Source organism: Lichenostomus cassidix, chromosome 15, assembly GCF_008360975.1.
Source record: "Lichenostomus cassidix isolate B80296 chromosome 15, HeHo_3.0, whole genome shotgun sequence".
Taxonomy (NCBI): Eukaryota; Metazoa; Chordata; class Aves; order Passeriformes; family Meliphagidae; genus Lichenostomus; species Lichenostomus cassidix.
This window is the reverse complement of record NC_139496.1, coordinates 9,900,117-9,914,807: the sequence shown is the minus strand read 5'-3', so window position 1 is coordinate 9,914,807 and position 14,691 is coordinate 9,900,117. Positions and strand designations below refer to the sequence as shown.

The 14,691-nt window shown below is 47.7% G+C and overlaps 2 protein-coding genes and 2 non-coding genes across 5 annotated transcripts in view; 1 reads left to right on the top strand and 3 right to left on the bottom strand.

Annotated features, from left to right (window-relative positions):
* The window catches only part of PXN (paxillin), a 51,438-nt gene extending 44,994 nt beyond the window's left edge, over nt 1-6,444 (bottom strand). Inside the window, exons 1-2 of one of the 2 annotated variants that reach the window (XM_085076094.1) lie at nt 6,305-6,444; nt 3,412-3,519 (exon numbers count right to left, since the gene is read on the bottom strand). In XM_085076094.1, the coding sequence (XP_084932220.1) occupies nt 3,412-3,499 (88 nt within the window). In that variant the 5' untranslated portion in view covers nt 3,500-3,519; nt 6,305-6,444. Of the gene's footprint in view, nt 1-553; nt 660-3,411; nt 3,520-6,304 lie in introns of those variants that run through there. The other variant, XM_085076093.1, reaches the window with a different exon arrangement.
* On the bottom strand, nt 4,959-5,099 carry LOC146430403 (U4 spliceosomal RNA). The gene has a single exon (XR_014855397.1). It is a non-coding gene; the product is annotated as a U4 spliceosomal RNA (small nuclear RNA).
* On the bottom strand, nt 5,708-5,848 carry LOC146430402 (U4 spliceosomal RNA). The gene has a single exon (XR_014855398.1). It is a non-coding gene; the product is annotated as a U4 spliceosomal RNA (small nuclear RNA).
* Nucleotides 6,445-8,851: 2,407 nt separating the features above from the next.
* SIRT4 (sirtuin 4) lies at nt 8,852-14,484 on the top strand. Its single transcript, XM_085076095.1, is given in 4 exon segments — nt 8,852-9,938; nt 10,285-10,579; nt 11,694-11,837; nt 11,839-14,484. Coding segments are annotated over 4 exon segments (960 nt in total). The 5' UTR covers nt 8,852-9,438; the 3' UTR covers nt 11,860-14,484.
* The last annotated feature ends 207 nt before the right edge of the window (nt 14,485-14,691 follow it).

Sequence of the window (14,691 nt, the reverse complement as noted above, 5' to 3'; positions counted from 1 at the left end):
TGCCTGACATTTCTCCATTACACGGTTTCTAGAAACCGTGTAACGCAGCACACCTGGGAGAAGCAGAGGGAGGACAAGGATGAGCTCCGAGCCCGACTGGGCTCCGCTTACCCCAAAGGGCTCCCCACTCCATACCCGCGCAAAGTTCAGATCTCGCCCAAGAACAGCCTAGAGAGGCTGCGGCGGGGCAGGGGAGGAGGTGTCTGCTGAAACCCGAGCACACTGCACGCTGCTTCGGGCACGGGAGCGCAGGGCGCCCTTCCCGGCCGGGACAGCGGCGGGACAGTCACCGCCAGCCCTGGCCGCGGGCGGGCGGCGGCGGCCCCGCGACAGCCCAGCCGAAGGGGCCCGGGTGCGGGCGGGAGAGCGCGGGGAGCCGGGATGGCCGGCGCGGTGCGCGGGGAGCGACACGTCCCCGGACGCCGACAGGCGCGGCCCGAGCCCCACGACGCCGAGGGGCGCAGCGTGGCCGGGCGGGCCGCGGCCGCCGCCGCCCGGGTCGCGGAGGGGCGGCGGCCCCCGCCGCGGGGAGGCCGCGCAGCTCGGAACTCACCCAAGTCGTCCATGGTGCCGCCGTGCCCGGTGCCGGTGCCGCGCCCGGAGCCGCTCCCGCCCCGCCGGTGCCGCCGCCGCCCCAGCGCCCGCAACTTTCCCGGCCCGCCCCCGCGCGCGCCCGCCGCGCGCCCCCGCCGAGCGCGCCCCGCGCGCCCCCTGCCGGCCGCGAGAGTCGCCAGGCTGCCGAGCCGGCCGCGGGGAGGAGAGCGGGGGAGTGGCTGCGCAGCCCCGGGATGGGAAAGTGCCCTGGCAAATGCCGGCCGAGCCAGCGGCGCCCAGAACTGGCGCCCACCCGCGGAGCTCTGTCCCTGGGGCGAAGCCTGTCCGGCCGCACAGTAGCCTTCCCGCTCGCCTCCGGCCCCACGCGCGTCCGAGACTGGGCAGGAACGCGACACGAACCCCGCACTCTTCACTGGAGGAGCAGGAGGACCCTTTCCCAGAGGAACGTCCTCCCGGGGCAGTGATGCACCCGCGCGGGGCTGGGATGGTGCTGCGGCCCTGAGGAGCCGGGTACAGGGCACGACTGTGCTCCAAAACCTTCAAACAAATCGACTTTGTTGAGCTCCAGCTGATTTACCCCATACATAGGGAAGCTGGGCAGGGCAAACCCTTCTAGAACAGTTTTCCACAAGCTGTGGCTATCATAAAGGAAAGTCACGAGCCACTTCTCCTTTGCTGTGTTCAAAGACCATAACAGCCCACCTGGATTTCTCATGTGGTGATTTTGAACCATCATTTCCCATACGCTTTTCCTTTCAAACCTCCATCAAACACTCTAAGGCAGCAAAGTCCTTGCCTTGCCTGAGCCACAGCACAGCTCCACCCTCATCAAAGCTCCTGTTTCCCATTGCACTCCAGCCAAGTTGACATGGTGGTAAATGCAGTTGCTCAGCCCAAATGTTCACCTCCTAATCTGATGAGAGATATACCAAAAAATATCAGTGTGGGAACCGCTAAGGATCCAGGAAACATGACTCTTGTAGCTCTTTTCCTTACAAAATTACTACCAAGTCAGAGAATGTTCCCAGAGCTGAACAGCACATGTCCTGTTGTTGAGCTGAGATTACAAGATTGTATTTCCATAAAAACAGAGACCATGAGGTCAGCTGTGAGCAATCTTCAATGCTGTATTTTTCACTCTCTAGGCACAAACATGCCCAGTTTCCCCTGCTAGCACAAGTCAGACATCATTATTTCCTGTGTTAAGTCATGCTTTAATGGGAACTATCACTAGGGGGGCAGGGAAATAGCTCCTCCCTCATCCCAGCCAATGCTTATGAATAATCAACATCCTCCAATAAATTCTTTGCAGCTTTTACTCCAAATCCAGGGCTCATCAGAAAATAACATCCTTACCTAGATCTAAGTACAACACAAATACAAGCAAAGACTTTCATTGCAGGCTTCACCATTCGTGCCAAAGCTCTCACCTGACATCCCCCTTGTTGGTCTCCCTCAGCAAAATGTAAAACAGTTTTTGGAGGGACTGTTACATTTTCTCAAAATCCATCACTAGCTGTACAATGACAACTTCAGGATGCATGCCCCAAGGGGAGCAACATAAACCACTGACACTGACTGGTCACAGAGCAGACCTAAGGCCATCAGAAACATGTCCTTTCCTGGGGTCTGTACATCTCCTCTAGCAACATGTGACAGGCATGTGCCTCAGCTTCAGTTGTATTTTTACCTCTGCATAAATAAAGTGCCTACTGTGCTCTGTTCATATTGTAGCCTGGTATGCAGTTTTTATTTCCAGCTTCCTACAGTCCTTTGGGAGTCTGGAAGTGAGTGCAAATCAAGAATGCAGTTTCTATTGTGTCTCAGGGCTGAAATTAAGCTGTCATAGTACCAGTTAGGGTTGCACCCACAAGAAATGGGGCAGCCCCAAACTGTTCAGTGCTAAAAACAAATAAGTAAAAAAGTCATTACTTCTAAAGCTTTGCCTGAGGCTTCAGCACTGCTTTGAAAGTGTTGGTGAGGTGGAAGGCAGGGCTGTCACATGAGTGATACTATCCCCTAGTCACACTGCTTTTAAAACCAACCTCATTCTCACTGCACTGCTCATAGCCAGGTGCTGTTCATAACTGAATTCTTCACACGCTGACATTTCTCACTTAAAATTGCCTGTCCCTAACCATCCCATGAGGGCCAAAGCAGTAGGGACAGGTTAAAACCCCAGCTGCCACAACTGCTCAGTGGTGTGGGCTCAAGCTAAACTCAACCAAGCAACATTCACCCTCTCCTGTCCTTCCCAATGTCTTGAACTCCATTTTCTCATCATCTACCTGCCTCAAACTCTCACTGACCCTTGAACACCTGCTTGCTGCTAGAAATACAAAGAGCTTCCTCTTACGCTGTGCCTTGTGGCTGAGACACATTATGATTTACCCTTATCTTTCACAGAAGGTGTAACAAGCAGTTACCACCCCCATTTACAGATGGGAAACAGGGCTGGGAACTGGAAATGAAGTTAGACAGTGAGTCAACATCAATTAAATGCTGGACTTTAGGGCTTCCTGTCTCCATGCAATCCATGTTCAGAGTACTCCTGACCCCACACAACCTGTGTCCAGAGCACTTGTTCAAGCCATCTTTCCCTCTTGTCAAAGCATTGTTTACCAGTTACAGGTGTGCTCCCCAGAAGTGCAGCTTGACCCACTGAGCACATGCAAGACCCTCAGAGTGGATGGATTACTGTCCACCTGTCCCCCGTAATTTCAGAGTGGCTGCCAAACAGAGAAGTGATCCAAGCCTGTTTCATAATACCACCAATGAAACGCACCATTATTTGCAATCTATGTCAGAGAAGAGATAGAAAGCTACACTGACTTATAAGGAATGTTTAGAGCTTACCTGTCCACTTTCCAGAGAAACTGCAAAGTGATGACAATGCCTTCATTTCAGCCTGTGTGCTCTCTGTGCTGTGCCACATGAACATCATGGAAGCAGATTTAGCTCTTTCTTCAGGTGAATGCAAGAAGGAAAAAACCAGTCACAGCTTTAGACAATGTCAGTAAATCACAACATGCAACTTCCCCATTCGAGGTCCAAGTTCACACTTGCTGAAAGGATCTATTACAGCAGAAAGAACAAACTTGGTTTCTGACATAAGATGTAAGACATGAATTTGCAGTACATATTGAAAGCACCACATCAGGGCATTATCACAGACAATTCTGACAGCAGAGATGAGAAACAATCAAGTGATAAACCCAATATTTATCAACACAGTTTATATGAATAAAAAAATTACATGAAGTTATGACTCACTGCAAACTATGTATGCCTTCGCTATTTAACAGTGTGTCTGATTCTGCCAAAGGATGATGGCATCCCTATAGTTCCGGTTTTGATTTCAAACTGATATTGCTGGCAATAGAAAACAAATGGGGGAACAAAGGGAATCTGTGAGGTTGCACTGTCACTTTTTGTTCAATGTTGTATATAGTACCCCAGCATGGCTGAATGTTACAAAAAAAGAAATTATAATGAGGAAACACTAATGTTCACTACTAAGTTTTCTACTCTGCCTAGCTATAAAGTAGCTGCCCAGCTCAGGGTCTCACCAGCAGGGCAGGAGCATCCAGATGGCACATGTGTCTATAGAGAGAATGTCAGAGGCAACCAGTCAGCAGCATAAGGTACCCCTAATTCATACAAAGTGATGGAGGGCAGCTGCTTCCAGCTGCAGCAGAGACTCAGCCCAGAGAGCTGATATGCAATGGTCATTAACCTCCCTCCGCAGGGTTTGCTTAGCCATTAAATCAGACAACTGCTGCAAATTAGGAAAGGATGGGGTTTACTTATACAATGAGATTTAACACCTGCAGCTGCTTTTTCAAAGGTTTGTGATTTCTTTGACAATAAGAAGCCTTTTTCTGTTGTTGTTTGGATTTTTTTTTAAGCAAGTGATGCCAAAGGATATACATACAGAAAAGCACAGAAAATGGAGGTTACAGTACTTTACACTAAAGGTGTTCTCTAGTAGGTTTTAGAGGACTTCTGTAGCTAATGAAGCACGATTCAGACTTTCACTCCCCCCACGTTTCTCACTGTCTAAGCTACCTGCTGAGAGGCCAAGCTTTTCAAAGGATACCGCTCAACAAGAGCTACACAAGAAACCTTCCTCAAGAACCTCAGTCCTTCTACTTCCATTTTCACTGACCGTTTCCCTCTTCAGCAGCTTTGAGAGAAAAAGAATCGAGCTTTTTATGCAAAAACACCCTCATTTTACCAACCCGCGCTTTTGCCGAGAGCAAAGGCTAGCAACGCTGAGAGAACAAACGGTGTTTTATCTCCCTTAATAACACTGATTCAAACACGGCCAAAGCTAAAGCTCAAGCTGCCGGGAAGATTTCTCTGAATGATACTTAAAATCTATTTTTCACCAGAATATTCAGTCTCCGTAGAGACTGTCAAAAATTGCCAATGCCGACTATATTTCAAGTCGTCATGGCGGGGTATTGGGAAAAGTTTTCAATTAGCAATAATCGCGCCTCGGATTAACCTCATTGGCTACGATACTGCCACTGCGCAAAGCTGACGGTCTTTTCCCGCCGCCGTCCCGACTCGCCCCGGGGCCGCCGCCAAGCTCGCGGCGAATCCGACTGCCCACCCGCTCCTCTCCGCATCCCGCCCGGCAGCGACCCCCGCCCGCCTCGAGCTCCCCGCGCCCCGCCGGGACCGGGATGCCCCGCTCTCCCCTCCGTTCTGGGCCCCCGTTAGACTCGCGAAGGCTGCTGGGAGGGGATATGCAAAGTAAGCGCCACGTCACGGCGGGCAGCCCCGCGTGGCACAAGCGATCCCCGCCGCTCCCGCGCACCGCAGCCTGGCCACCCCCGGGCCCTGCACCCCGGCCAGCCCCGAACGTCCACAGCCGCCGGCGAGGCCCAGCCCAGCACGAGTCCTTCCCGAGCATCCCCACCACCTGCTCCTGCAAACAACACGGTTTCATACATGGCAGGCTCTTTTCGATAAAAAGTTCTTGCATTAAAAGAACTCTCCTTTTAAAAGTGCGGAAGGAGCAACGAGTTAATGAAATTACAAGTGGAGGCGGCGCCCAGAGGCTGGAACCACGTTGCTTGGGAGAGTGAACATCACAGAAGCACCCTTTAAGTTTATTTATCTATTCTTAACCATATAAAATCCGCCTCCGTAGAGGCTCTCAAAAATTGCCGATGCCGACTATATTTCAAGTCGTCATGGCGGGGTATTGGGAAAAGTTTTCAATTAGCAATAATCGCGCCTCGGATTAACCTCATTGGCTACGATACTGCCACTGCGCAAAGCTAACCCCTATCTCCGCCCTCCCGGGAGCGGGGCCGGAGTCCCACCGCAGCGGTCAGAGCGTGCGGGAGTAGCTCCGCGCATCGCCCGCTGGCATCCTCCGCCCGCAGCCCGCGTCCCACCGGGACGGCCACGGATGGACCGGGGGTCAGCGGGGGAATGGACCGGAGGTCGGTGGGACCGCCGGGACCCGCGGAGGTTGCTGGGAGGGCACTATGGTAATGAGCGTCAGGGAAGGCGCTGCTTAAGTCGGGGGCGTTGGCCAAAAATCGCCGTTTTCCATCCCAGGAGGGAGCACACGGAGTGGGGGGCACCCTCGGGGAGCACCAGGGAGAAACGGGGTCTGCTGGGTGCCATCTGCCCTCGCCACCCTGGTGCCACCAAAGCAAAGTCATCACCCAGCAGTTTAAAACACGTTTAAACTCTTAAAATATAAATCACCGAAAGCATTTAGACTCACGAAGCTGCCGAAAAGAGGGTCACACTCCACACATCTTCCCAGGGGCAGAAGGACAGGCAGGGTGGCACCGCACACCGAGCGAGCAGGATGCGCATCTTCCTTGTGATCACAAAATTACACACTGCTACACACAAGCTCAGCCTCACCTGGGCTTTGACACAGCTGCAGGAGACAAGAAAAACGGATTAAAATTTTCTGCAATGTTTTGAACTGTTTAGCAAGAGCTCTTTGGTGAATGCATTTGAAAAGCAGTCCAAATCTTCAGAAAGAGCCCATTGTCTCTATGACAGCTGAGCATCCAGTGCACCAGGCTGCTACCATGCAGCAGTCTGGCCTTCCTCATATTATTTGTTTCTCAGAAAAATAAGGCTCATTTGAAGGGGAAAAAAAAAAAAAAAACCCACAACACGAAAAAACCAAACACAAACTCCTTATTGCCAAGCAAACTGTACAAATTATCTGGTGATTATCAAGGCTGACACCTGCACCAAGCAGAGAGGCACGATGGGTTTCTCTCAGGATGCACAGAGTCGGTAGCAGGCAGGTTGGCATGGCTCTAATTCCCGAGCTAGAGAAGATGTCTTTAACAGCCCTCGGTGGATTTTTCTTCCACTATTTAGTCTCATTTCAAGCCTAAAACCTGCATCTTTTATAAGGACAAGCATCTACAATACATTTTAGCAAAGCTATCACATGCATTTGTATCAAATGAACTCGGATTTCAATCTTGTACGTTTCTGTGACGGCTGCTATAAAGCGCTGAGCGTTTTCAAATTGACTCAGGTGTTAGGATGGTAGGAACACCTTTCGCTCCCCACCCCCGCCCTTTGACGCATGGGAGTTGTAGTCTTTGTGCTTATTTTTCCCCGTGAACTACATTTCCCAGAGGGCTCTCCTTCCGGCAGGCCAGCCCTGTCCTTCCGCGGCCGGGCACGGCAGCATTATGAAAGGTGAGTTTTCAGCGTTTTTCACCGTATCCCTCTTATTTCATTAGACGGGCTCGGTTCGGCTGTCACCCGGCCCCCGCCATTATCACAGCACAAGAGACCGGGATGTCGTGGGAGTCCCGCTGGATTTCTGGCCTGTAGCCGTTTGCAGAATCCCGTTTATCTTCTGCCTTAACCTTGCCTGATCTTTTTCTGTGGAGCATCTTGCGTGTGTGCTAAAAACAGACTCTAGCCTCATATCTCCCTAGGTACGTTTAAAGAGCTTCACTTATTATGTACAGTAGTTATTTTTTAAATTTGAGCACTTTCAGTCTAAAAGCAGCTTTGTGTTTGACTGGGAATATTCCATCCTTTAACTTTCCTCCATAGTCCAGCAGCTTTCAAATGTATCTGTAATTTTTGCTTTCTCTCTCTTGTGGGCCAACCCCTATTACATTTCTATTTCATTTCCCCTCTGAACATTTCCTTCCAAGAGATCTTTTGATAATAAGGGCCAGGAATGAAGAGTTTTCATCAGTTAAAGCAATTTAATTACCATCAAACTGGCTTAACAGTCTTTGGGGAGTATCATGACACAAATTACTCTCAAAGCAAATTAGTTTATTGGGAGACTTTGTCCCTTCTAATTAATTCATATGGGAAATTAAACCTCTTCAGAGGGAATGCCCAACACAACTCCTGCTAAACAGCAAAACAAATCAAAAATCACTGCAAACAGGATCACTGCTTAGATACAAAAAGTAATTCAGACTATGGAGTCTGCCCAATCCTCCTGCATTCAACTGATGATGACAAAAAGCCTTGAGAACTGAAGACTAACTGAGCCAAATCTACTCTTTGCCACTAGCATCAAATTACTATTGTAATACTTAGAGCTGTACACCTAAACTTCAGATGTATCTAAGCCCCTAGTTGCCCCCAAGTACTAGGTCTTACAGTAAATGGAGCAATATTTAAACATATCTGAAGTTCAGGTGTTCAGGAGATTGTCCCCTTTTATCAGTAAATAAAGTTTTTTGTCCATCTTCCACATCTTGTACAAGCCCCCCTGCTGAGGGAGATTGAAGGAGGCAGAAATACAAGACAGTCAATTCTCAGGACTGTTGCTTTCAAAGCCTTTTGTACATTGTATGCAAAACCATAGAGAGGCCCAGAAAAAATAGTTTTAGAATAGTGAAATGGAGAAAGAACTGCAGACTCCTAGAAAGCCCAAACGGAATCAAAGTCCAAACCCATCCACTCGTGTCTCAAGAGGTCCTGCACACAATTCCAGACTACTTATCAGCAAAGCCATTCTGCCTGTCCCCAGGCAGGACAAGTCATTCCTCCATTGAAGCAGGGTGTCCATCCCATTCCTACCTGCCAGGCAGTTCCTTCTGCCCCACACCACACACTTTGGATCGTCCCTTCTCTCTCAGAAAGCCCCTGTGTCTGCTTGAGAAGAAAAGCAGTACCTCTTCAGCTCCCCACTGAGTCTGGGGAGGTGGCACCCACAAAAGAGGAGGTGCCAGAGGCATTTAGACAGTGTCCTAATAATCTTTGGTCCCATTTCAAGGCCTGTTCTGCACCAGACCTGTGTAAAAAAAAAAAACAAAAACAAAAACAAAAAAAAAAAAAACCCACACCACACAGGAGTAACTCCAGTCAAGGCCTTTGTCTGGGAAAAACATCATTTCAAGCTTGTTTTTCTCTCCCTTCCTACAACATGTGTAAAGGATGGGGTAAATAGAAAGGACTGAATTGGAGCAGGCAGAATGTCAAAAATGCAGAGCAAGGCTCTCTTCTGGGAAGGAACCAGATAGTGCTTCTGGGGTGAGGTGCTTCCTGCCATTTCCTCTCTGGCCTGTTGTACATATCTGGGAAAGACTCTGCATGCTCAGGTCTTCCTGGGCTCTTTACAAGTCCTATTAGACAGCTGTCCTTCACACCAGGATAGAACAACAAGAAACCCTGCAAGTCAGGGCTGGGAACTCTGACCTCAGTGCTCAGTGTTCCACTCTGCCACAGGAACATGCTGTCCTTGGATGGTGGGCTTCAGTTAATGTTTCCAAAATAATTTGTTTCTTTACTAAAAACAGAGCAAAGAATACTTATCAGCATAATTTCTTAGAGAATCCAAAGAAAAAGGCATTGAGGACATGCTTTTTGCTTTCTTTTACCTGCCATGTTCTTGCCTTTTAGCTGAACATGTTCTCTGCCAGGAAGTGGCCTGGAGTTTTCAGAGCCATCAGATTCCATAATTTCAGATCCCATTCTGTATCCAGAGCCTCTCCAAACTTGACTTTCGTGCCAGCCTGTCTTCCCCCAGATCCCGTGGAAGTGGAGGAGCTGCAGCGCTTTGTTTCTAACTCCAAGAGGCTGTTTGTAATGACTGGAGCTGGAATCTCGACAGAGTCAGGGATCCCAGATTACCGCTCTGAGGGCATTGGGCTCTACGCAAGGACAGACAGACGGCCTGTCCAGCATGCCGAGTTCGTCCGCAGCGCCAGTGCCCGGCAGCGCTACTGGGCAAGGAATTTCGTGGGCTGGCCCCAATTCTCCTCCCACCAGCCAAACAAGGCACACCTGGTACTAAGTGACTGGGAGAAGCTGGGCAAGCTGCACTGGCTGGTGACTCAGAACGTGGATGCCCTTCACACCAAGGCTGGGAGCCAGCGCATGACGGAGCTGCACGGCTGCATGCACAGGTACAGCTGCTGGCACAGGGGTCAGTGGGCTCTCACTCAGGTGACTGACAGGCAGCTGCAGTGTCAGCTGCTGAGAAAGGAGGCAAAATGTCCATGCTGTGTTCCTGGAGATGAAGGTGGTGTTGGGCTGGGGTGGAGAAAAAGATCACAAGCCAGTGCTGTTCACAGCATGGTGTTTAAGAAATGGTATTTAAGAAATATGACCACCATCCCATTTTTTTGAGCGTTGTTTGGATCACTTCCCTTGAAGCCTGCATCAATTTCCCTTCTCCTAAGGAATGAGTTAGAATCTTCAGATCTTCAGCTGACATGAAACTCTTCATTAAGACTTTGCTCTGAATTTCAGGGTTTTCTGCTTGGCCTGTGGAGACCGAATCTTGCGTTCTGAGCTCCAGGAGCACTTTGAAGCTCTGAATCCTACTTGGAAAGCTGAAGCATTTGGTGTGGCTCCTGATGGGGATGTATTCCTGACGGATGAGCAGGTGTGCAATTTCCAAGTCCCAGCCTGCAGTAAATGTGGTGGGATCCTGAAGCCTGATGTGACATTCTTTGGAGACACAGTGAGCCGGGAAAAAGTCAGTTTTGTACACCAATGCCTGGCAGAATCAGATGCCATGCTGGTGGTGGGATCCTCTATGCAGGTAAGTAGGTCTGCCTCCCACACTGCATTCCTTCTTCTCTGCTACTCTGCCTGCAAATGATCCTTGGTGCCACAATTTAGGACTACAGATGGCTTGTGGATCAGATCAGCCTTTGCAGAGCTTCTTTGTATTTTATTTTTACTGTCTTTGGAATCTGGTTTCATGAGTGACCGGTTTGGGCTTCCCTGTCACTCTGTTGCCAGTCTACTTCATGCTGCTGTAAAAGACCTCTCTCTGCTGCCTCCTCCATCAGGTCACAATTGTCCACAAAGGCAAGATACCTGACACAATTCATTCCTCACTTTTTTTTAATCTGAAATTTTTAGCCTTGGGTAGCTTTTTAGGCCTCATGGCACACTGTGTAAAATACCGGATTTTAGGACCTCTAATTCCTTATTAAATTCTCAATAAGAGAGCTGAAATATCTCTCCTGCTTAGGATTGTCCTTTATATCACAATGTGTTTTCTCCATTAGCCTCTTATCTGTAACATAAGGTAGCTAAACAACAGGGGTTTCTAAACCTGTAGAAGCTTTTGTAACTGTGTTTGTATAAGATAATTTTTTCCAGGAACAAGTTCTATTACATTAAAATAAACTTACTCTTAACATCTCCCAGAAGGAGATAAAACCAAGGCTGCCTGATTGTGATTCTCTTGGTTTCAGGATACTGAATTTGATAACAAATTCCTTGAGCTTACACTTCTTAAGCTTATAATCCTTTGTACAGAAATGATTGAAATGCCTTTAGGTTCGTTCTTGTACTACCTAAGCTGGGCCATGGTGAGAACCATCAAAGTGCAGCATTTAACTACCTATGATAACTAATAAAAACTGCTGCAGAGATTTACTAAGAGACAAGGACATTTCCCTTCAATGTGCTCTGAAGTTTCAATTTCTATGAAACTGCAAATCCTTCACTGACAGAGGTTAAAAGCTGTTCTTTTCTGTGCACTCTTGAATGAAGACATTTCCTACCTGAGCTCAGTGCAGCTGCCTAACACAGCATGTATGTACAGCCCCTTTTCCCACTACCAACAGCAATGATTTTATTCCTTTCTGTAACTCTTCTTTTGCCCAAGCTGCCAGTAATTTTGTCCTTTGGTACTTCTGCAGGTATACTCTGGTTACAGGTTTGCTCTTGCTGCCCAGGACAAGAAGCTGCCAATTGCAGTCCTTAACATTGGGCCCACCAGATTAGATCACTTTGCATCCTTAAAGCTGAATTCCCGCTGTGGAGAGCTGCTGCCTTTGATTGTTTGCACATGACCCAACCAGCTGAGCTTCAGTATCTATCAGGATTAAAGTTAATTTACAAGGTGAGTGCCTTCCCTAGTCAGTCACCTTAAAGGGTAAGAGTATGGGCTCCTGGCTAATGCTGAGACTGAGATGTGCTGACTGAGAAGATGTTCCCACACTGTGCACCAAAAGGTGGCTGTAAATTTTAATCTGTAACTGCTCTAATGGGCCATAATATTGTTTCCCATGATCATAAACAAAAAACATACTAAGTGCTAGCACTCCCAGAGAATTGGGCAGGAGTATGCAGAAGACTCAGCAGTGTAGAATGCCATTCCACTTGTTACTAATGGGAAACTACAGGGGATCACCTGTAGTTCCAGAGAACCAGATCACAACCGTTGCCTTTGCAACTGACAGTTCAAAAGCTGTTCCTGATTGAATTGGTCCAGCTAATACTAATCAAACACTGCTGTTAAAAATAATCTATTCAATCGATAAAGCAGCTTCTTCCTTCCTCTCCTGCAGGACTCATCTCAGGAAGGGGAAAACACCAAGAGGCAGCTATGAGACCCAGTGCACGGCTGCTGAGGGCACCAGGAGAGGGCAGCAAGCCTCACACATGTCAACCTCACCAGTTCTCTCCACTAAAACCATTTCCACTTACCAGGAAATGGAATGATGATGAAAAAAAAGTACTTTTCTGCCGTACCTTGCCGTTGTGAACAGTGCCTTTTCATTCACTGGGACAGGATAATTGCACTACCGTATCTGAGGACAGAATAACTTTCTTATAAATGTCCCCAGAGGAGAAGGGGGGACAAGGATTTTGACCAGGTAATTTGAGGCTATAGCACAGGAGGGTGATGTGGGAAACCAGGACACTGCTCGGGGATCCAGTGTCACTGGTGGAAAATTGTAGAGTGTGCAAAGAGGAAAGGAGGCAAGAGGAACTGCAGTTGTCATTAAAAAAAAAAAAAGGTTCAAAATAGAAGCTGAACAAGAACACTGCTCTTGTAAGAGATTATTTGGAAGCCCAGGCTATCAGGCTGACATCTTCTAGCCAGGAGGAGAAGTCAGCATTGCTCTCAACTGTCAGTTGACAAGCTAAACTGCTTCCTATCTGACCCCTTTAAAAATTAAATATTGTTGAGATGCCAGAGGAGTTACTTTAAGCTAATCTGACCAGCACAACTTTCAGTGAGGCGGCTACACTTTCCAGAATGCATTTTTGGAAGATGTTATTTAATTAATGAATAGCTAAGGAATCAATTAAAATTGTTTACAAGACTGAGACTATTTGCATTGTAATTTTCTCTCTCTCCTATTATTTATTTAGGTACATTCTCTGTGGAGACCAAATCTTGCATTCTTAGTAGCCAGTTCAGATTCATTTTTTTCCATTGCAAAAATGCAGGATGTAATTACTATCCGCTGATGAATTAAGAGAGGAATACAATTAGATCTGTACAATAGGTCTCCCTCAGGAGGTAATCTCTATTAACAGGTGCTATTTCCACACTCCTAACAGGAGATACATCACTACTGGATAGCCATTTTTTGTTGATCCTTAGTGTGGTATTGTAAGCCATATCAAGCCATTTACAGAGTAATATACAGAACCTGGCACAAACTAGAACACTAAATTTTTGACCTGAACTTCTGCATGAGTCTACCATTCCCCCTCTGGCTCTGAGGAACTTAATTGTCAGGGTTTTCCAAGTGGCCCCTCCAACTCTCCAGAAAACATAGCCTGTACTAATATTTTTCCAACTGTAAGCAGTTGGAAACAAGGATGCCAGAGTCATCTGCTAAAAGGTCAAGTAGCAAAGCAAGGACAACTGACCACAGGATGTAAAGTTCATTTTTGCTTTGTTGTGGATTCAAATCCATGCCAGGAAGGAGCAAATAAAGCACAGAATCTAAGGGATACATAAGGTATCCAACTTCTGCAGAAGGTAGAGGGCATTAAGATGCTTAACACAGTTCTAGGTTTGGCCATATTGGGTCAGAGGAGAGACAGCTTCACTTAGAAGCCAAGCAAGAAAAGTGCAAGACTCCCACCTGCATTCTGTTCTCACTGAATGGTGACTCCACTTTCCAATGACTGAGGTCTCTGCTGTTTGGTAGAGAACAAAGCTCACAGATGTTACTCTATCTTTAGCTGTCCTTTCTGTAGTACAGCTGTCCCACTAACCAAAGCTATTGCAGAAATCACACCTAAAGCACAGCAGTGTCTCCACATACTCCATGTTTTCACATGGGGTTTTCCCTGTAAGAAGAGACACTGATGCCTCCTTAGCAGAGGAACTGGGGCTGAGTTTCTCACTACCCATATCATCTTCTCCCCCTCCTTGAAACTTGCATGACATGCGTGTGTCAAGACCAGAGGCTGCAGGTTTAGTGCCAGTAGAGCCAGCATTTTGAGAAGGTGTGGGAACACAGCCAAGCAGTCTAAAACAAGTCTTGGAATTAGCTCTGTGACAGGCAACTAAACCTCCCACACCTACCCCTGCCTCTTCTCCAGTTCTGCAGCTGAGGCTGTGGGAGTGGAGTCAAGGGTGTCTCTTCAGCATTGCTATCACATGAGTCATTACCCCAGCTCTCCACTGATTATGCTTTTAAGCCACCAGGACAATGACTTACAATAAATGAATATTACAGTAAATTTCCTGTGCATGGTTTATTACTATATGTTAATGAGCATATCTGTAACAACTATATGAGGCTGAGATGAAAAAGTTCCTTCTTTTTTCTGCTAAGTTGATCTAGCACTACTAAAATTGATTCCTTTTGGAGCAGGATCAGAGTACTTCACTTCTTAACATGTTCCCCAAGATACCATTAAGAAGTTTGCTCGCATGAGAAATGCCTG